At 32.3% G+C, this 23009-nt stretch overlaps 3 protein-coding genes and 1 pseudogene across 3 annotated transcripts; 2 read left to right on the top strand and 2 right to left on the bottom strand.

Moving 5' to 3' along the window:
* Positions 1-5145: 5145 nt before the first annotated feature.
* LOC129302041 (benzyl alcohol O-benzoyltransferase-like) lies at positions 5146-8805 on the bottom strand. Its single transcript, XM_054940701.1, has 2 exons — positions 8260-8805; positions 5146-6395 (listed from the first exon to the last, which is right to left on the bottom strand). Exons 1-2 carry the CDS (start codon positions 8698-8700, stop codon positions 5490-5492), a joined length of 1347 nt encoding a protein of 448 aa, XP_054796676.1. The 5' UTR covers positions 8701-8805; the 3' UTR covers positions 5146-5489.
* A 251-nt stretch (positions 8806-9056) lies between these two features.
* LOC129302048 (uncharacterized) lies at positions 9057-10033 on the bottom strand. The gene is made up of 3 exons (XM_054940710.1): positions 9861-10033; positions 9356-9688; positions 9057-9256 (listed from the first exon to the last, which is right to left on the bottom strand). Exons 2-3 carry the CDS (start codon positions 9650-9652, stop codon positions 9209-9211), a joined length of 345 nt encoding a protein of 114 aa, XP_054796685.1. The 5' UTR covers positions 9653-9688; positions 9861-10033; the 3' UTR covers positions 9057-9208.
* A 3492-nt stretch (positions 10034-13525) lies between these two features.
* On the top strand, positions 13526-17243 carry LOC129302043 (benzyl alcohol O-benzoyltransferase-like). Its single transcript, XM_054940703.1, has 2 exons — positions 13526-13966; positions 16114-17243. Exons 1-2 carry the CDS (start codon positions 13526-13528, stop codon positions 17005-17007), a joined length of 1335 nt encoding a protein of 444 aa, XP_054796678.1. The 3' UTR covers positions 17008-17243.
* A 2215-nt stretch (positions 17244-19458) lies between these two features.
* LOC129302042 (benzyl alcohol O-benzoyltransferase-like) lies at positions 19459-22670 on the top strand (annotated as a pseudogene).
* The last annotated feature ends 339 nt before the right edge of the window (positions 22671-23009 follow it).

Here is a 23009-nt window from a genome sequence, read left to right as displayed (position 1 = left end):
ACATAGGATTTAAACTAAGAAGTCGTTGGGATTTAAATTTTTCTCAAAAAATCTATTTAAAAAGTTCATCCCAAATCTACCTCAATTTGCTTTTCCTCAACTCTCAATATAAGAGAATCGTCCCTAAAAAAAAAAAAAAGCCTAAATTTGTTGTAAAATGGGTAGAACAAGTGAAATAATTTGAGAAATAATTTTGAAGCCAAATTCAAATCATATATTACTGTGTGTATGCATATGTACGACCAGATTCATGGTCCCTACCATATATGAACCTAATAAAATATAATTAATGCATGGCTACAAATGTTGACTCCTACAATCACGCTTATAGAAGGAAAAAAAATCTCAATAATTGCACAATCTCAATCACATCCCAATTATCTCTCACACTTTTCCCTCAAGTTGGAGGGAATTGGTTTCGGTGCTCAACACTAAAAACACTGTTTTCTTTTTCGTTTTTTTAAATCACAAACTCATTGTAATAATAAATAAATAAATAAATATTATAAAAATATTTTTTTAATATTTAATAAATAAATAAATAATAAGATGTTAAAATTAAATCAGAGTAGCTCAAATAAAAATTTTAGTTTGAACAGTTTAGAATTATACTGAAAAAAATAAAAAAATAATTTAAAGAGTTTAAAATTGAGATTGAGTTTAGCAAAATAAATTAATTTCTTACACTACAACAAATCAATATTTGAATTCTTGTTAAAAAAAAGTATCTATATTTAATGCTTGATCATGTCTTGAATAATATTACTTTTCATAGATAGACAACTGAGCAAAATTAATAAAATAAGAAAATAAAAATTATTTTTTCAATTCTAATTTTTTTAATATAGTCCTAAACTGTTTAGATCAAAATTTATATATGAATGATTCAAGTCAAATTTTAATGAGTCAAACTATTTAGGTTTAATTTTGATATCTTAATATTTATTTTTTATTAAATATTAAAATAATAATTTTATAATATTTATTATTATTATTATTATGAGTTTATGATTTAAAAAAAGCAAAAAAAAAAAGAAAAAGAAAAAGAAACAACACTGCCAATCGGCAGCATTTTGGTGCTGAGCACTACGGTGCTCATCTGATGAGCACCAAAACCGATCCCCAAGTTGGAGCATGTAAATCCATAATGTCCAACTTGCTCACGAGGAACTTCAATTTTTCTTTTTCTTTCCCAAGTGCGTTTGTAAATATGTCTACCAACTAATTCTTTGTCCATATCTTTCATGGTTCTACTTCTCTTGATTGGATTCTCTCTCTCTCTCTCTCTCTCTCTCTCTCTCTCTCTCTTACAAAATGACAGTCCATTTCAACGTGCTTGGTTCGCTCGTGGAAGACTAGATTCATTGCCATATGCAGTGTTGCTTGTCACAGCATAGTGGTGCTACCTTGTTTTTTAGTGCTTTCAACTCTTGCATGACCCACCAAGGCCATATTATCTCGCTGACCGTTGATGCCATTGCTTGATATTTTGCTTCTGCAGATGATTGTGATACTACGTTTTGCTTCCTTGATTTCCATGACACTGGCGCTCCACCAACCTTGATAAGATACCCAATACATGACCTTCGTGTTGTTGGACATCCTGCCTAGTCTACATCACAGTAATCTTCAAGTTCCAATGGCCCTTTTAATGTGAGCGAAAATCCATGTCCTGGAGTGCACTTAAGATACCGCAGTATTCTTTCAGCAGCTACCATGTGTAATTGTCTTGGAGATGCTACAAATTGACTTAAAAGATTGATAGCATATGCTATGTCATGACGGGTTACTGTTAAATATTGAAGCTTACCCAACAATGTTCGATAGCGCATTGCATCTACATGGGGATCATCATCATTCACCTATAACTTACAGTGTTGTTTTATTGGAAAACCATTGGAACGACATCGGTCCATTCGTACTTCTTCCTTCAATATGTCTAACGTATACTTACGCTGGCTTAGAGTGAAACCATGTGATGATCGCACTACTTCAATCTCGAGAAAATATTTTAATTTTCCCAAGTCTTTTATGCCGAATTTATTCTCCAAATGCTCCTTCGTCTCCTTTATCTTTTGTAGTTCATTTCCTGCCAAGAGTATGTCGTCCACATAAACAAGACATGCTACATAAAATGTGGAGTTGCTAAAAGTGAACAGAGAATTATCTGCTTTGCTCTATTTGAACCCTATATGCGTTAATGCTTGCATAAGTTTCTGGTGCCAATTTTGAGAGGCCTGTCATAATCCATACAATGATTTCTTCAACTTGCATACTCTCGTCTCCCCCTCACGATCAAACCCTTGTGGAATCTTCATATAAATTTCTTCATCAAGATCACCATGCAAGAACGCATTGTTGACATCTAGCTGGTGCACTAGCCAATCTTGCTTAGCGGCAACTATGAGCAATGTACGGACCGTAATGAGCTTCGCAACAGGTGAAAAAGTGTCATGGAAATCAACTCCTTCGATCTGAGTAAAACCTCTCGCAAACAAATGAGCGTTGTAACTCGCCACTTCGCCATTTGGTTTGAACTTGGTGTGATAGACCCGCTTGGAGTCAATGACGTGTTTGCTTGGAGCAAGAGGCACCAAGGTCCACGTGTTGTTTGTCTCAAGTGCTATAATCTCTCGCTGCATCGCGTCTTGCCAGTATGAATGATGGCGCACCTGAAAGAAGGTTTTGAGCTCATATGCAGACTCGATGGCTAAAAGAAAAGCTTTGTGGATAGGAGAGAAACAATTGTAAGATAGGAACTGAGAAAGAGGATGTCTTACATTGTTTCCCGATGGATAGGTAGTGCGTGGGACATCTGAAGATGGGGCCATAGATGGGGGAGATCAATGACATAACCATGAAGCCGTTTGGGTGCTGCACGTTGGCGTTGACTTCGATGAGAGAAGCGTTGATGAGGATCCAGAACTGTTGTGCGAGAATCAGGGAGTTGATAAAGATCAATGATTTGATGATGATTCACACGTGTTGTTTGTCTCAAGTGCTATAATCTCTCGCTGCATCGCGTCTTGCCAGTATGAATGATGGCGCACCTGAAAGAAGGTTTTGAGCTCATATGCAGACTCGATGGCTAAAAGAAAAGCTTTGTGGATAGGAGAGAAACAATTGTAAGATAGGAACTGAGAAAGAGGATGTCTTACATTGTTTCCCGATGGATAGGTAGTGCGTGGGACATCTGAAGATGGGGCCATAGATGGGGGAGATCAATGACATAACAATGAAGCCGTTTGAGTGCTGCACGTTGGCGTTGACTTCGGTGAGAGGAGAGTTGATGAGGATCCAGAACTGTTGTGCGAGAATCAGGGAGTTGATAAAGATCAATGATTTGATAATGATTCACGTGTGCTAAGCTAGAATCAAGGAGATGTGAGTCATCAACGATTTGATGATGATTCACACGTGCTAAGCTAGAATCTGGTGTTTCTTTCACGAGTGAAGACAGTGCGATTGCTGGGGTCAAATGCGGTGATCAAGCAAACACAAGCAAGGGACATTCGAGAATCATGACTCGGTGAACAAAAGAAAATGCACCGTCTCAATTCTTGCACAGGAACGTGTGACAGTTGTCAGCGGATTAAGCAAGAAACACAGCGTACTAGAATGGTTTCTGTTAAACTAAATTCTTGACTTTCGTGGATCAGCTTCTTGATTATGCGACCTGTTTCCTTCAATTCAGTCACAACCTTGAAATGTAAAACACAACTACTCTGGCCCATTAGTTGAACCAAGTTCATGATACCATGTTAACTAATGTAAAACCTCAATAAAAGAATGATGAATATGATGAATCGATGATTAAACAACATAATGAACAATACAACTTCAACTTGGAGAAAAAACCATGAATCCCAAAAATACTTTGAGATGAGGAGGACCTATGTTAACCTCCTTAAAGTTGGGATGTAACCCCCTTATTCAACTTAACAATATAATGCCCTATATATAGACTTTTAGGGCCACTAACGAATCTAGTGATTAACTCTAATCACCTATCACTAACAAACCTAATGATTAACTCTAATCACTTATAACATTCCTTAATAATATTCCAGCAAAGATGTTCCCTTTCCTTCATCTTTGTCATCTGCTTTTGAAGATCACACTTGCAACTTCCACATATGCATTTGGGCCATGGCATGATTGAATCTAATTCATCCCAGAGCCCTTTCAGTTTTGTGAAGTAAGTAGGAACCGAGTATTTGCCTTGCATGGTGTGCGCTATTGCTCTTCTCAACTCGTACAAATGTGGTGCACTCCTTGGCATATCATTTTTCAAGATCTGTCCATATCTCTCATGTCACCTTTGCGTAATGTACACTACTTCGGATCTCTTTGTCCATTGTGCTTTTCGGTCATCCCTTCACCATGGCATTACAACGCATCCAATAACTCAGATTTGACGAATCTACACAGGCATGAAAATGAATCTATCAACAAAGCCAATCTTGTTCTCGGCAAACAAAGCATTGCTCATTTCATTTATCCATTCTCCATAGTTAAGTTGCTCTTGTGTAGGAGTTCTCCAACATGTACTTGCTCCGGATTGTTAGATGCGTGAATGCAATATGGAGACAATACATCCACCCCACCTATTTGTGTTTTTGTCGAGCTATCTCTGTCTTTTGTCATTCTATAGTAATTTGGCTACTTGAGTTTAATTTGAGTGTTTTTTGAACCTAGTGCTTTGGTACCATGAGAAATAATTGTGAAGCCAAATTCAAATTGTATATTACCTTGTGTATGCATACATACATCCAGATTCATGGTCCTTACCAGGTAAACCTAATAAAATATAGTTAATGCATGGCTGTTGAGAAATTCTTAAGTAAATTAGGTACGCTACTTCATTTATGGTTTATCTAATAAAAACATGATATTTAAATTGATTCTAATATCAATAATAATAGAAAGAGAAAAGACCATAAATTAATTATGTATTCTATTATAAGAATAAAATTAATTAAAAGAATGTCATGTAAGATTTTATTTAAATAGCTTGGAGCATTCTAATGGGATAAATCATAAATAACGTGGTGTAGTGGTGCACCTGGTTTACTTAAAAATTTGTCCATGACTGCTTTTGTTGACTCCTACAATGACATTTATAGGAAAAAAAATTCACAATAATTGCACAATCTCAATCAAATCCCAATTATCTCTGACAAAATTTACATTGAACAGTTCCATTTTCTTTCACTAATAATCAGCACAAAATTTAATACATATGCTACATGCTCCTAATTACAAATGATTTTCTTTTCTGCTTGTAAACTCTTACAAATTAAATGATTTAAACATTAATCAAGCACCACACCCAACATGACTATTGAAGAAATTACAGTTCTATAATTAAAGAGACACTCATGCCTTATTAGATATATATGAGTTTTTTTTATTGTTTCACGTGATTTAACTCTTAAAATTAAACTAGGTCTTAAGCTCACACACACATATCACAACAAATTCACTTATTATAAGGAAGAAGTGATCAATCTTGTTTTGAGCATTGTATCTAACTCCGTCACAAATCTCTCCATGGCTTCACCAGGTAAACATAAAGGCACCACCAGACCTTCTTGTCCTTTATCATTCTTAAAAGGTATATAAAAGCTTGCCGTCTTGACTACTCTCGCCGGACCGCCATACACAGCCTTTCCCCACCCAAAATCAACGCCATGAAATCCGGCACGTGTCACATCAGACACCGAGTACGTCCCCCACTCGTTGAAAGGACTAAGAGGTCGTCCATTTATCACCATGAAATCTGCCAAAGAGTGCATGTACTCATCAGTCACAATACCTTTCACTTTCTTCACCAACTCTAAAGCATATCCCAATGGGCTCCTCCGAAGTTTCCCGGCGGTGGTCACGGCCATCGGAAAGGCGAAGGCATTGCCGTAGTAACCTTCTGGCAATGGAGGGTTGAATTTGGCACGAGCATTCACAACACAGATAATACGAACCTTATCATCATCGTTTGGTTGCAGAGCTATGGTACGACACCGCCATAAGAACGCAGTGATGATTTCAAAATTAGAAGATTGACGAAGATGATAAGGGATTTGATTGCGAATAGAAGCAATTTCATTAGGTCCAAAGAAGAAAGAATGATGAACCATGTCCATGGCATTGAAGGCGATGGTTACCATTTCTTCAGTATTAGAGACATCTCCGTATTCACCATGCATGCATGTCACACGTGGTGGGTCTCTTGCAGTTAAAAGCTCACGACGCCAGACTGGTGGAGTCAAAGGCCGACGCGCACCGCGAGCAATTTCTCCTAACGCTCTCATAAATTGAACGACGCCAGCTGCGTCACTCATAGTATGGTTCAAGCGTAGAGCAAAAATAAAGCCACCGCATTTCAAGCGCGTTGCCTATAGATTTGGAGAGAGTTGTCAAGATTTATTTATAAAAAAATTAGTCATGATATAACTTTTAATCCCCAAAATTTAAAATTTATTTTACTTATTGATTTTATCTCTTAAATTTAATTTTTATCAATTTAATCTATTATATTTTCTTAAATTATCATGACTTTTAAATTTATTGATGATTTGGCATTTATATGTAATTAAATAAGAACAAATTAACCCTTAAATGAATTTAGCTTTTATCAATATGATCCCTTACAATTTGTTTTATTTTCTTGTTTTTAAAATTTTAGAATCTACTTTTCATACCTAAATAATTAAACTCATCTTCTTTAATATATATGATTGTCATCAATATTTTATTATTCAAGTTGGAAAATTTTAATAATGTAACTTCTTTTTTGAACAATAAGGACTAAATGAATAATCAAAATAAATTTAAAAAATTAAATTAATAAAAAATTAAATTGATAATTCAAACAAATGTAAAGGACTAAAAATTATATTATCCCGAATTTTAATATATGGGAAGTTGTATAAAGAGAAGGATGACGACAACATTTTATTTTCGTGAATAAAGTCAACCTCATTTTCTTGGAATTCATATCCGCGATCTGTCGTCAAATATATTGCCAGAAGGTCATGCAAGTTTTTAGCCCATTGTATTCAGGACTTATTAATTTGATTTCTTAAATAATAAATTATTTTTTGCACTCCATTATATTCAGAAAATACTATTGTTTAAATTTTTTTAATATGCATGAAGTAACAAATTATAAAATAAAACATGTCATTTAGATTTAAATTTGTATGGGATAAAATATTTTCAAATAAAATAAAGTTTTATTTATATTCTTTATATACACAAGGGTAAAAGATATTAAACTAAAAGAAGTGGTTATATATGTGTACGGGATAATGAATTCTAAACTAAAACATGTTTAAATTTTAATACCTGTGGGATCAACTATGCATTTTTTTCTTCAATAAACTTCTTGTTTTATTATAAATGAATTATAATTATAATATTGTGTCCTCCGTAGCTTGTGCCGACAAGAATGCTAAATAACCATCTTCTAACACCGTTAGTCAAACACAAACACAAATACTCAAACTTGATTAATGCCACATGGATGAGTTTTGGGGACTAACTTTGTTTCTTAAATTTGAGGGACAAACAGATTAAGTGGTAGATAGAAACTTGAAAAATTAATTTTTAGAGACTAAATAATTAATTTTGAAAAAAAATCCACTAAATTGCTAGCTTGTGCCGACAAGAATGCTAAATAACCATCTTCTAACACCGTTAGTCAAACACACACAAACACTCAAACTTGATTAATGCCACATGGATGAGTTATGGGGACCAACTTTGTTTCTTAAATTTGAGGGACAAACAGATTAAGTGGTAGATAGAAACTTGAAAAATTAATTTTTAGAGACTAAATAATTAATTTTGAAAAAAAAATCCACTAAATTGTACACCTACTTTTATTTATAGTTTGTATATATTTTGTAATTTGTTGTATAAATATTCTTATACCTATTTTCTTTTCTTTTACCATAGCCCACATTATTTCAACATCTCCCAACTATATAAAAATAAAAATAAAAAATAAAAATATTTTGAAAAAATAACATAAAAGGGGGAAAAAGCATGAATACGGAAGTCACCGTTCAAAAAACTGTTCATGAAGCTGATCACAAAAAACTGTTCAGAATAATAAACTTCACTAAACTTCATCAATGTGTGTGTGTGTGAGAGAGAGAGAGAGAGAGAGAGAGAATAAAAAGAATAAAGATAAAGATGTATGTTTAAAAGTAAAAATAAAAATTGGAAATGGAAAAGCCAAAAAAAAAAAAAAACCTGAATAAGGAGAAGTGGGGTATCAAGAATATCTGAAGTTCCAGGCACATCGTAAAGAAGCTCTTCAAGGCCAGGAAATGGAGGGTGAAGATCTCCAAATTCCTCCAGGGTGACATCAGCATCAGCTTCGATGAAAACGACGCCATCGCCATTACAGTCCACCATCAGCTTCTGGTTAGGCCCTTCCCGGAGCCTGCCGGCGAAGGGATAGTAGAACACCAGAGTCTCGGCCAAAGCTTTTCTGATCACCTCAACTGGATCTCGTCCTCTCATCGAAGGATTGTTCCTATAGAACTGGATCACCGGAATTTGGGACCGAAGGCTCCCTTGGTCGTCGATATCTGACAAATTCTTCACCTCGTGCGGTGTGGCCTTTGCAGGAGCCACCATCTCCGGCTGACGCCGACGAACTATGAACGAAAGACCTGATGGTGGTGCCATTATGGAATACAGAAATAAATTATGAATTGGTTGTTATGCAGAAGAGAAGAGTATGCGTTTATATATAATAATAAACTATGTGTTCATAAAATATATATATATATATATAAGAAACCATGCATAAACAGAATAATACAAGCGTGAAGCTTCATGTTGATAAAGAAAATTAAAAAAAATAAAAATAAAAGGACAGATCCCGTGGTCAAAATTTTGAAATTAAATTAGAAAAACTTGCATTCAAGGCCCTAAAAAACATTGTTCACAGATACGGCCCAAATAATTCTGATATGTTTCTATAGGACCTTATTTGCAAATATATTCCGGTTTGAAAAGACTTGGTTACTCTTCTTCCTTCCCATCTTCTTCCTCCCTCTTTCCTCTGCCTCTTCACAACATGCTTTGTCTTCTGAATGATATATATATGGAGGTGGCCTGAGATCACAAATGATATGTAGGTTCTTTTTCCGCGAGGACTAGAAATAATAGGTGTGCAACAGATTTAATGGATTTAGAGGCGATAATTCCGATCAAGCTCGATTAACCAAATTGAATAAACCTAAAAAATGTTAGTGCCGAGCTTAGCATCTGAGAAACAGACCAAGTTCAAATGCAATACCCGAATTTATTTATTTTTTTAATAGAAAAATGAATTCACCTGCTCTTTCTTTCTTCCTGCTCTCGGTCTCGCACGCGTCCAGAGTCCAAACTCCAAAGACCAAACCCCTGAAAGCAAAACCCTCTCGGCTCTGCGAGTGCGCCTCTGCCTCTCGCCTTCCTTCTCGTCCGTGTTCTCCTCCTCCCTTCTCAACGGCAACGGCGACCGTCTTCTCTGCTCCGAAAACGGCGACCGTCTTCTCTGCTCCGAAAACGGCGACGCTTGATACTCACAGTCACGCTCAGTCTTCTTCCACCTTCGTCCTTTGTCTTCTTCATTCAATCTTCGGTCTTCCATGTTCGTCCTCCTTTCTTTCTCGCTCAACGCTGGCAGCTGGATTCAGACTTCAGATAATCTTACAGGCTCTGATTGTTTCTCATGTCTGTTCTTTATATATCGTTTTAGATTGCGCAGTTCAAAAGCGTTGAAGGAGTAGTTGTAAAAAAGCAAACCCGAAGTTTTCAAATGAAAAGGCAAACATTATGATATAATCTTATCCTGTTACCTTTGTCGGAGTGGGAAGAGAGTGACTCTCCAGGAACCGAGGGCGAGAGAGAGGGGGAGAGAGAGAGAGAGAGAGAGCGCGCGGAGAGAGAATGGAATCAAGAGGGAAGGCAGGGAGAGGAGAGACGTGCGAGGAGGAGGAATCTCCGAGAGGCGTGTTGGAGATAATTTTACTCTTTGAGTTGTCTCCTTTAGAGTAATTTTACTTGCATTGTAAATTGTTCAAGGCTATATATTATTTGAATGGTTTCCAGGTATCAGATATTGCTTGGAAAGACGCCAAATATGCTCAGATATGGGAGTGCCTCAGGGATGAATTTGAACTCAGAGATTTGCAAGTCTTGATTAACATTGATTTAATTTTTATGATTTATATCTTGTGCATTTTACTCTTGTAGGGTGTGTTGTTTGTGGTTACGTTGCTTTAAAAAATTACTTTTTAAGTTAAAAATTGAAATTGATCTAAAAAAATTAAAAAGTTTCATATATTTGGACTAACCTGAATAAACTTAAAATTTAAGTATTATGATCGAATTTAATCATTTTTTATAGGTTTGAATATTTCAAGTATAATTCAAATAAGACTATCTTGAATTGAACCCAATAAAATTACCGGCTTGAACCTCCATGATGTTCATCATGGAGATTGGAGCTAATAACCGTGCTAAGACTCTGACCATTCCCATATTCATTTTGTTGAAACAAGAGCAACGACGTTCGTCAGTTTGATTTGACTGTGAGGACGATAAGGCCTTCACGCCCGTGCATCAGGTTTCCAAAGAAAAAGCAATGGACGGAAGGACCTTGGGGATTGAGTTTATTCCCCTGGAAGCGAGCCTTAAGGAGATGGTGGAAAGCTTCAAAGAGAAGAACTTAGTCAAATTTTTAATTTTGATCTTTCCCTTAAAATTAAGTAATGTTAACCTTAAGCATGCTATTATGATGGGAAGTGATGATGACTTTGATATTATGAACTCTATAATATCAACGTGTTTGTACAAACTCTATCTAAAAATATACTCATGCGATTCTCTTTATAAATCATTTATATTAATTACATTAATATTAATATAAAAAAAGTATAAGGAATAAAAGTATGTATAATTTTAAATATACTTTTATATAATAAATTTAAAAAATGAGATTATTTTACTTTTTTTCTCTCATGAAGGGTAATTTTAAAAATATATTTTAAATATTATATAAAAAGCCACATCATAACTTATAAATGAGATCAAATAAATTTTTTAAAATTTAATTTATAAATAGGGCCTGAGGGAGTGTTCTCCATAAGCCCCTAGAATTGATATGGATATTGTTAGATCGGTGGTGCACATCTTTTGCTTTTTTTTTTTATTTTGGGTTAAAAGGTATTTTTGCTTCTGAATTAATTCGTGAGAAGTATTAATTATCCTAAATTATTTATTAGAACAATATCATCTTTTAAATGTCAAAATTATTACTAAAATCCAAAATTATAAGATACATTTTGAAAAAAAAATTGGTATCCTAAAATATAAGACACTTTTACAAAAACAAAATTTCATTAATGATACTTGTTTAATATTATCCTTGTCAATATATTCTCTCTTTGTAATATTCTTTCACAAATAGAGTATTAAATGAAGGACATTTTAAGAAGTTTATATTTTTATTTTAAAAAAAATTATAAAGTGCATTTAACAAGTTTTATTGAGACATGTGATTTTATCTAAAATTGTTCATAAATTGGGATGAAGGGAATATTAGAATGTCACAAATTAACTTTGTCATAAAAAATATTTTATCAAACTTAATATTAAAATTTTTATAAATTGACTATCCAAATATTCTTTTAACATTGCAAATATCTACTAACAAACATTTTTTAAAAAATTATAAGTTAAATATTTTACATCTAAAGTATATCTGAATAGTCAATTTATAAAAATTATAAAAAATTTAAATATTAAATTTGGACTAATAATATTAAATTTAGATTGTTCAGATTGGTAATAAGATTTATTAATTTTTTTATAATTTTTACAACCTTTTATTTTTTGATAAAAATGAAACATAAAACTTCAAATCTAAACCATCCCTAGACCTAATATGAACCATTCATATTTTGGATTGGTGCAGCAAAGCCTCTTCTTAGAGTAGCAAAGCCGAGTCCAATGTTTCAGCTCCATAGTCCATACATAAAATGTGCGAAGATGATTAATTAATTATCATATATTAACTTGACTAATAGTAGTTGGCGGCGGGTTCTGAACATGGCAGCCTAGGCGAGACTCGAGACTCGGGTGTTCACACTTCTGTCACATCCAGGCCTAATCTTCTATTTTTAGGTGCCTTTATTTAAGATTAAAAAGTATGTATATTTTTTTATAAATATTTTATAAAAAGAATATCATTTTATGTTTAGTTTCAAAAGGTTTGCTGAGGTAATTTCTTGGCTATCAGAATTAATCCAGTACTTAGATTGGACATTGATGATCAGTGTATTAAAATGGAGCCGTGACAAGGCCTTGTTCATAATGGGTGCCAAAAGTGGATCGAAGCTTTCATGCAATACCTTGAATATTAACCCAAACACATACCATATCTGAATTTTTTTGACAGTAAATATCCTTGACAGTATCAACCTTTGATCTGATGAAAAGTTAACTCAAGTCATTGTTTTTCTGCGATTCAATGAAAGTTATCAACCTCATTCAGAAATAAGCACGCTTAGATTAATCATCCCCTAATTACCAACAACATCAAATGAAAAAGATTAAATTTTCTTCTGCATTTAGACCATCACTCTGAACCATGCATGCATTCAGGGAAGCCAACCAATCTATTAACAAACTCGCTTACCTAACCATGATAATATAATTTTGACAATAAAATTTTACATGTCCCACCAATGAAAGTATGTGTATTTTACTCAATTATATTCCTATTTCCCACACGGTTGACTCGTGGCTTTGTAATTATATTCCAAAAAAAAAAAATAATCCTGTATCTATTTCTATTTTTGCTGGGTCGTTTTTTTTTTTTTACCGAATAGTCCGTTGGTTGACTTCTTTGTGTTTTTGCCTGCTGGTTTACGACTTTGTTAGCCGTTATGTTTGAACTTTTGATTTGCATATTCCTCTCTTAGTTTTAATAGAAGAAGAAGAAGAATGTTGCAGCCGTTGACATTCAAACTTCAAAGTTGATAGGAACTACTGTTACGCATGCAATTTTTTTTACAGCTTTCTTTGCTGTTTTTCCAAAATGAGTAAATCTATTTATTTATTTATTTATTTTTTGGCTTTTTAACATTACATAACTCTAAAGTGGCCTACTTTTTTGTATTCATCATTAATATTTATCAATTTTCAATTAACATAAATATGAAAGACATAGTATATATGTAATTATTATTGTCTTTATGTTGTATGTATATGCTAATACATTCATTAAAATTATAGTACTAAGTTTTAATTACAACTCGTTTAATAACCCTAGTCTGACTAGTAAAACGCGACTGATTCAAACTTCAAAGGACCTGCCCTTTTATTTTCCTTTTTTTTTATTTTTTCTAATCAACGTAGAGCTTGCAAGTTGTATTTTAGATTTTAGTTATAGTTACTTCTATATATATATATGCTCTTTGGCAAACAACCAATTCATAATTTATATCCATATTCCATAATGGCACCACCATCAGCTCTTTTGTTCAAAGTTCGTCGGCGTCAGCCGGAGATGGTGGCTCCTGCAAAGGCGACACCGCGTGAGGTGAAGAATTTGTCAGACATCGACGACCAAGGGAGCCTTCGGTTCCAAATTCCGGTGATCCAGTTCTATCGGAACAATCCTTCGATGAGAGGACGAGATCCAGTTGAGGTGATCAGAAAAGCTTTGGCCGAGACTCTGGTGTTCTACTATCCCTTCGCCGGCAGGCTCCAGGAAGGGCCTAACCGAAAGCTCATGGTGGACTGTAACGGCGACGGCGTCGTTTTCATCGAAGCTGATGCTGACGTCACCCTGGAGGAATTTGGAGATCTTCAGCCTCCATTTCCATGCTTTGAAGAGCTTCTTTACGATGTGCCTGGAACTTCAGATATTCTTGACACCCCACTTCTCCTTATTCAGGTTTTTTATTTTTTAAATAAACGTCTTTATCTATATTCTTTTCTCTCTCTCTCTCTCTCTCTCTCTCTCTCACACGTTGAAGTTTGGCGAAGTTTATTATTTATGAAGAGTTTTTTGAAAGGTGACTTCCATCAAGCTTTCCCCACTTTATGCTTGTTATTTTAAAACAAAAAAATATTTTGAGAGAATCATATTTAGACCCCTTCCAAAAAATTTATCACAAACAATAACTAACAATAAATTTCATTTAAAAAAAAAAAGTCATGTTTCCGTTTTAAAAACAATTCGTTCTCTATTAATTTTTATTTATGATTAATTCTCTTGAGAAGGGGCTAGCTATAATTTTTTCATATTTTATTCAGTTTTCATTCCTATTTTTGTTTAGTTGGGAGATGTTGAAATAATGTGGGGTTTATGGTAAAAGAAATGAAAATAGGTGAAAGACTTATACAAAATCTATACAGACTAAATAAAAATAGGTGTACAATTTAATGGATATTTTTTAAAATTAATCATTTAGTCTTTTAAAATTAATCTTTCAAGTTTCTATATACCATTTAATGTGTTTATTCCTCAAGTTTTAGAAATAAAGTTACTCTCCATAACTCATCTATAATGTGGCATTAAATTTGACTTACTAATGGTGTTAGGAGATGGTTCTTGCCTGCATTAACTACTAAAGACACAATATCATCATTATAATTCATTTATAATTAAAAAAGAGTCTATGAAAAAAATGCATAGTTGATCCCACATAAATTAAAATTTAAACATGTTTAGTACAGTTTAGAATTTATTACCCTGTACAAATAAATAACCACTTCTATTTATTTTAAGATTGTTTATCCCAGTAAATATAAAAAATATAAATACAATTTTATTTTATTTGAAATATTTTATCCCATTCAAACTTAAATCTAAATGACATGTTTTATTTTAATTTGTTACCTCATGCATATTAAAAAAATAAACAATATATTTTCTAACTTAATTTTTTGTCATTATGCATACTTAAAATATAACAAAAATTCATTTTATTTTACAATTTATTACCTTGTACATATTAAAAATTAACACAAGTAAAATATAATTTATGTAGAATTTTTTTCTATGTAAATTAATATTTGAAAAAAAAACTATTTGAGAAAAATAAAATGACTAGTGCAACTTTGAGTCCTTTAAATTTATGGGAGTTATCAATTCAATCATTCTAGTTTAATTTATATTATTTTAATTTTTAACGTTTGCTTTTATTGTAAGTTGGTTCTTTAAGTTTTGTAAGACAAATTAACTCTTCATAATGCTGACATTTAAATTAGGTTGTTGATGTGAAATAATTAATACACATAAATAAAATCTCTTAATCCTAATCACTCCCTTTTTTAATAATTGTTAATTTAATCTATGTGACTTTGTCCTAAATATGTTGCTTTTTTTTTATTCCTGCCCGATCTAAATCAATATTCTTGCTTCCCACATCATTAATGGTATTAATTTAACGTTAGTCATGCCATTATAATTCAATGGTGTATTAATTTCGCTTATGAAATCATGAAATACTTAGATACATTTATAAAATATTAAGAATTGAAATGATCAAAATTACATTAAAAATAATAAAAATTAAATTTAAAAAACAAAGTGAATAAATCCCTAAATGCAATGGACTAAAAAGTTACATTATCTTTTGACAATATACTAATTGACGACGGATCACGGATATGAATTCCCTGTAATTTAGGTTGACTTATTATTCAAGAAAATAAAATAGTGTCATCATCCTTCTGCTTATACGATCCTTCTTTGTTAGTGGTTGATACAACTTCCCATATACTCTTTTTAGTTTCATTTATAAGTCATATTTTAAAAAATTTATTCGATTTCATTTAAAAGATATAATGCAGCTTTTTAAATAATATTTAAAAAATATTTTTAAAATTATTTTTTATGAGAGAAAAAAATAATATGATATTACTTTTTAAATTTATTATATATAAATATATTTAAAATATTACACATTTTTATTTTTTATATTTTTTAATTTAATATTAATGAGATTGATAGAGATATTTATAAAAAGGATTAAAGGATTATTAAAATGATAATTTTTTAATAAATAAATCTTGACGTACTCTCTAAATCTGTAGGTAACGCGCTTGAAATGCGGTGGTTTTATTTTCGCTCTACGCTTGAACCACACTATGAGTGACGCTGCTGGCCTAGCACAATTTATGAGCGCGTTAGGAGAAATTGCTCGCGGTGCGCATCGGCCTCTGACTCCGCCGGTCTGGCATCGTGAGCTTTTAACGGCAAGAGACCCACCACATGTAACATGCATGCATGGTGAGTACGAAGATGTCTCTGGTACTGAAGAAACCGTAATCATCCCATTCGATACAATGGTTCATCGTTCTTTCTTCTTTGGACCCAATGAAGTTGCTTCAATTCGCAATCAAATCCCTTATCATCTTCTTCAATCTTCTAATTTTGAAATCATCACTGCGTTCTTATGGCGGTGTCGTACTGTAGCTCTGCAACCTAACGATGATGATAAAGTCCGTATTATCTGTGCTGTGAATGCTCGTGCCAAATTCAACCCTCCGTTGCCGGACGGTTATTACGGCAATGCCTTCGCCTTTCCGATGGCAGTAACCACCGCCGGGAAACTCCGGAGGAGCCCATTGGGATATGCTTTAGAGTTGGTGAAGAAAGTGAAAGGTGATATGACTGAGGAATACATGCACTCTTTGGCAGATTTCATGGCGATAAATGGACGGCCTCCTTTCAAGGAGGTGGGATCGTACTTGGTGTCGGACGCGACACGAGCCGGATTCCGCGATGTTGATTTCGGGTGGGGAAAGGCTGTGTATGGTGGTCCGGCGAGAGCAGTCAAGGTGGCGAGCTTTTACATGCCTTTTAAGAATGCTCAAGGACAAGAAGGTTTAGTGATACCTTTATGTTTACCTGGTGAAGCCATGGAGAGATTTGTGAAGGAGTTAGATAGAATGCTCAAAACAAGATTGATCACTTCTTCCTTATAAGTGGATTCTTTTGGTAATAGTATATATGTATATGTCTGAACTCTGAATGTAAGGCCAAGTTTACTTTTTAGGGTTGAGGCACGTGAAACAATAAAAAAAAAAAAAATCAAACATGCCATGAGGAATGAGCACTGTCTCTTTAATTTATATTGTGTTGCAGTTTCTTCGACTTCAATAGTCCATTTTGGATGGGGTGCTTAATTAATGTTTTTTTTTGTGGGGGCCAAAATGCTTAATTAATGTTTAAATCATTTAATTTGTAAGAGTTTACAAGCACGGAAGAAAATCATTTTGTATGGAGCATGCAGTATGTGTATTGAAATTTTGTGCTGCTACATTGAAAGAAAATTAATGGATATTGCCACTGTTCAATGATGATGATGCTTTCTCGTTTTACTCATGTTATAACTAATTTAGGCTCTTTTTTTTGGATAATTACACTGAAATCCCATATAAAAAAATTAATTATTGTAAAATTCATTAACAACTAAACTAAACTCTATTAAAAATGCATTCAGTTATCAATGCAGTTTAGTTCAGTTATTAATAGATATTACAGTAATTAAGTTTTTTGTGTGAGATTTAGTTATAATTTTTTCTTTTTTTAAGGGATGACTTTTTCAGGTTTTAAGTTTTAGCTTTTAACAATACTAAGAGTTGGTTTGGATGGAGGAAAAATAAGAGAAAACTAGGGATGAAGAGGAAAACTAGGTGGGAAAACATTCAAAAATATATAGTAAAATTTTTTACTATTTTTAAAAGTTCTCCCTCATAGTTTTCTTTTCCCTCTAATTTTCTTTCCATCCAAAACAAGTGTAAAAATTCGAGTGAAAAATATATTTTTAGTGAAAATCTCTCATTGAAACTTTGATAAATATCCAACAGAAAAAAAAAAGACAAATAAGAAATGGTTTTGGTTTTTTAACCAATGTTTTTGGATAAAGAGATATACATTGCATTAAATTAAATCAATTTTTAAATGAAGGTTTTATATAATTAAATTATGTTTTTTAAATAATTTGAATACATACAAAATTCTCATAAGAAAATGAGTAAAAAAATGTGGACCTTGTATTAAATTAAATTTTCTTCTTTCTGTTCTGTTAAAAGTATTAAATAAAATTTTCTATAAATATCAAAAGTGTTTTTGTTTTGAAAGAATTAAACATTTATTAATAGTTTTAATCGTTAGGAATTAACATATATAATAGATTAAAATATAAGGATTCAATTAAAATAAAATAGATTACAGGGACATAATTTAAAACTGAAAAAAAATATAATAAGAACCTATGAATTAATTTTTTCTAAAAACATTTAATTTGTGTTCTTCTCTGTGTATTTGCTGTTTCCCTGATGGCTTATGACTTTATTGGCCGCTATGTTTGAACTTTTGATTTAATTTTGCATCCTCTCTTGGTTTTGATGGAATCTTTCCTCTGATTGTTTTTTTTTTTAAAAAAAAAGAACGTAGCAGCCGTTGACATTCAAAGTTGATAGGAACTCTTGTTATTTATATATGCAATATTTCTTTTTTTTTTTGGTAGGCTGCAATTATTTATTTATTTATTCAATTTGGTTTGGACATTATAGTTCCATGAAAATCCTCCCATAAAAAATATTTCAACTTTTTTCACAGCTTTCTTAGCTGCTTTTCCAAAATAAGAAGATTCTGTTCCATAAAAAAAGAAAAGAAGATTTAATTATTTTTTTAGATTTTTTCTTTTTAAAATTAACATTGTCATTATATAACTCTAAAAGTAGCTTTCTTTTTTGTATTTATCATTAATATTTACTCTCCCCAGTCAAATTATAAGCAACTTTCAACTATATATATACATATCATCTGTACACTAATAAAATTTAGTTTTGTTTGTGGTTTTTCCTTTTTATTCTTAGCCACAACTACCAATGATAAATTAAATTAAATAGTGAGAAGTTATGTCAATAACGTGGGAAAGTTAAAATGATATAAAGCTGATGACCAATAGATTAATGAGGTACTAAATTTTTATACTATATAATGAAGCAGGTTAATAAATATAAGGATAAAAGAAGAAAAAATAATTTTTTAAAATACTAAACTTGTTATATTTTGAATCAAAATTGGCTGAGAAAAAATGACTTATAATTTGTATATATCTTTTTCAGTTAAAATAAATATGAAAGACATCGTGTATGTATTTTATTTATTATTTAATTTCTGTATGTTGTATGTATAGTACTAATTTTTTATTACAACTCGTTTAATCCTAGCCTGACTAGCAAAACGCGACTGATTCAAATTTCAAAGGACATTAGTTGGAATAATTATTAATCCGTACATAGTATTTTATTTAAATATTTTAATTTCGACATGAAGCTTGTATTCTAGCTTATGCATGGTTAGTTATTATATATAAACTCATGCTCTTCAGCAAAGCAACTCATAATTGATATCTATATTCCATAATGGCACCACCATCAGCTCTTTCGTTCACAGTTCGCCGGCATCAGCCGGAGATGGTGGCTCCGGCAAAGGCAACACCGCGAGAGGTGAAGTATTTGTCCGACATCGACGACCAAGGGAGCCTCCGGTTCCAACTGCCAGGGATCCAGTTCTATCGGAACAATCATTCGATGAGAGGACGAGATCCAGTTGAGGTGATCAGAAAAGCTTTGGCCGAGACTCTGGTGCTCTACTATCCCTTCGCCGGCAGGCTCCGGGAAGGGCCTAATAGGAAGCTCACGGTGGAATGTAACGGCGACGGCGTTGTTTTCATCGAAGCTGATGCTGATGTCAGCCTGGAGGAATTTGGAGATCTTCAGCCTCCATTTCCTTGTTTTGAAGAGCTTCTTTATGATGTGCCGGGAACTTCAAATATTCTTGGCACTCCACTTCTCATTATTCAGGTATTTTCGCTTTCCATTTTTCCAATTTTTATTTTTATTTTCTAAAAAAAGTCTTTATCTTTGTTATATATATATATATATATATATTGAAGTTTGGTGAGGTTTGTTTTTTATGAACATTTTTTGAGCGATGACCCTCTGTCATGTTTTCTTGGGCCTTTATATCTGTTAGATTTGTTTTAAAAAAATTATTTTGAGTTTTTATTTTTATTTTTATATAATTGGGAGAAGTTGAAGGAAGAGCAAATGACAAATAAATCTCTTTAAAATAAAAAAATGACAATTTAATTCCGTAACATGTGATAATGACTTCTTAGTCCTAAGGGATTTATTTATCATTAATATTTTTAATGAAATGGAAAAACTATCTGATAATTTAAAAAGAGTAAAGAAAAATGGTGAGAAAATGTTGTAAATGTCTAAACCACTATAGTCATTTATTTATTGAACTAGATATGTGAATTTTAAAATGAAATTTGTGAATGAAAAGAACTTTATTGTACTTTACTAATTGAAGAAAAATGGTGAAACAAAGTTATTAATGTCTGAACTAGAGTTAGGGAAAATTTAAAGCTAAAGTTGTGAACAAAAGTTACTTTATTGCACTTTTTTAAATTAAGAGGCATTTTTGTTATTTTATCAAAACTTTAATGACAATTAGATCTCTTGAAACTTAGAAGGCATTATCACATTTTGTGGGATTAAATAATTATTTTTTATTTTGAAAGGATTTATTTATCATTCTTTCTTAAAACAAAATGTGGGCTCTCGAGTTTTTTTTTTTTTAAAAACAAAAGTGGTATAGTGAACATGGAACCTATAATAGAAAGGTACATTTAAGTATACTTTGGATAATATATTGGTGATGGTTATGAATTACACGAAAATTAGGTTAACTGTTATGTACGAAAAAAATAAGAGAGAATGATAATAAAATGTTAAAATAAATAATTTATTACAATTAAGTTTTTTAAATAATAACTTACAAATATTAATTCAATTGTAAATTTAAGAATTTTAATTATAAATAAGATAATTAATTTTTTAAACATAACTCCCAATTTCTAATTGGAATAGCTATTTCCATTAATGGTCTAAACTAATATCTCTAACTTATTTTTTAAGAAAACTACTCTTTTTGGTCTCATTTATCATTTCATGAGTATTAAGGATAACCTTAAATTCTATTAACTTTATTTTAAAATGTAATAAATTTCAATATTTAATCTTGATAAAGATGAAAAGAACTACTTTTAATAATTTTTTTATTATTTAATAAGAATATAAAAATAAATATAAAAATAATGAAATACTTCCTCCATTAAAAAATATAAGGTATTTTTAATTGAATTTTACCTCCAATAAAATAGTTACCTACTTTTCAATTAACCTTATTTTTTTATATTTACTCTTATTAAATACCTTACAATAAATATAAAATTATTATCAATTGGGGCACTTTTGAAAAAAAGATAATGATTACACTTTAAAAAATTAAAAATATATTATATTTTTGAATATCTAACTTCTCAAAATATACTTTATATTTTTGAATAGAGGAAATATTGTATAAATAGAATTAAAAGAGTAATAAGTTATTTTATTCTGTCTTTCTCTATTATTGACACAACTTCCCTTAAAATAAATTCATTCATAAAAATAAATATTAAAACCTCTCTACAAATCCGTAGGTAACGCGCTTGAAATGCGGTGGTTTTATTTTCGCCATACGCATGAACCACACTATGACTGATGCAGCTGGCCTCGCTCAATTCATGAGCGCGTTATGACAAATTGCTCTTGGTGCGCGTCAGCCTTTGACTCCACCAGTCTGGCATCGTGAGCTTTTAACTGCAAGAGACCCGCCACATGTGACATGCATGCATGGTGAATACGAAGATGTCTCTAATAATACTGAAGAAACAGTAACCATCCCATTCGATGCCATGGTTCATTGTTCTTTCTTCTTTGGACCCAACGAAGTTGCTTCAATTCGCAATCAAATCCCTTATCATCTTCGTTAATCTTCTAATTTTGAAATCATCACAGCGTTCTTATGGCGGTGTCGTACTATAGCTCTGCAACCTGATGATGATGATAAAGTTCGTATTATCTGTGCTGTGAATGCTCGTGCTGAATTCAATCCTCCGTTGCCGGATGGTTATTACGGCGATGCCTTCGCCTTTCCGATGGCCGTGACCACCGCTGGGAAACTTCGGAGGAATGCAATGGGATATGCTTTAGATTTGGTGAAGAAATTGAAAGGCGAAGTGACTGAGGAATGCATGCACTCTTTGGCAGATTTCATGGCGATAAATGGACGACCTCCTTTCAAGGAGGTGGGGTCGTACTTGGTGTCCGACACGACACGAGCTAGATTCCACGATGTTGATTTCGGGTGGGGAAAGGCCGTGTATGGCGGTCCGGCAAGAGCAATCAAGGTGGCGAGCTTTTATATACCTCTTAGGAATGATAAAGGACAAGAAGGTTTGGTGGTACCTTTATGTTTACCTGGTGAAGCCATGGCGAGATTTGTGAAGGAGTTAGATAGAATGCTCAAAACTAGATTGATTACTTCTTCCTTATAATAAGTAGATTTTTTTTGTAATATATATATATATATATATATGGGCGCGTGTGAATGCAAGACCTAGTTTAATTTTAAGTGTTTAGTCACATGAAACTTATAAAAAATTCAAATATGTCTAATGTACGTGGCATGAGTGTCTTTTTAATTTATAGTATTGTAACTTCTTCAATAGTCACTTGGGTGTGGTGCTTAATAAAGATTTAAATCACAATTTGCATGACTTTACAAGCAGGGAAGAAAATCATTTATAACTGTAAGGGGCACGCAGTAGATGTATTTAAATTTTGCAAATTGTAATCTATTGAAGAAAAATTAATGGCTCATGCATATTGTTCGATGACGATTATTTCAAATTTAGATTTGATGACTGTATTTAATATAAATATTAAATACATATATTATCTAAATCATTGAAATTCAGATCAATGATTTTATGTTCATACTTCATTTAAAATTAATAAATGAGTGAGTTTATCTGAATCGATGATATGAATTTTAATAACTTAGATGGTATGGATAT

This window comes from Prosopis cineraria, unplaced genomic scaffold (genome assembly GCF_029017545.1).
Source record: "Prosopis cineraria cultivar Desert tree isolate PC_DT_omini unplaced genomic scaffold, ASM2901754v1 PC2, whole genome shotgun sequence".
Lineage (NCBI taxonomy): Eukaryota > Viridiplantae > Streptophyta > Magnoliopsida > Fabales > Fabaceae > Prosopis > Prosopis cineraria.
Note: the sequence above shows the minus strand (reverse complement) of the source record. Positions and strands in the feature narration are given on the sequence as shown.

What these genes read in the sequence shown, in the direction of transcription:
- LOC129302041 (XM_054940701.1), bottom strand. Translation starts at nt 8,700, where the DNA reads ATGGCACCACCATCAGGTCTTTCGTTCATAGTTCGTCGGCGTCAGCCG. An exon ending in CCCCACTTCTCCTTATTCAG is followed by an intron (nt 6,396 to 8,259) that starts GTTTTTTTTTTT and finishes CCAAATCTATAG; the next exon opens with GCAACGCGCTTGAAATGCGG.
- LOC129302043 (XM_054940703.1), top strand. Translation starts at nt 13,526, where the DNA reads ATGGCACCACCATCAGCTCTTTTGTTCAAAGTTCGTCGGCGTCAGCCG. An exon ending in CCCCACTTCTCCTTATTCAG is followed by an intron (nt 13,967 to 16,113) that starts GTTTTTTATTTT and finishes CTAAATCTGTAG; the next exon opens with GTAACGCGCTTGAAATGCGG.
- LOC129302048 (XM_054940710.1), bottom strand. Translation starts at nt 9,652, where the DNA reads ATGGAAGACCGAAGATTGAATGAAGAAGACAAAGGACGAAGGTGGAAG. An exon ending in CAGGAAGAAAGAAAGAGCAG is followed by an intron (nt 9,257 to 9,355) that starts GTGAATTCATTT and finishes AACATTTTTTAG; the next exon opens with GTTTATTCAATTTGGTTAAT.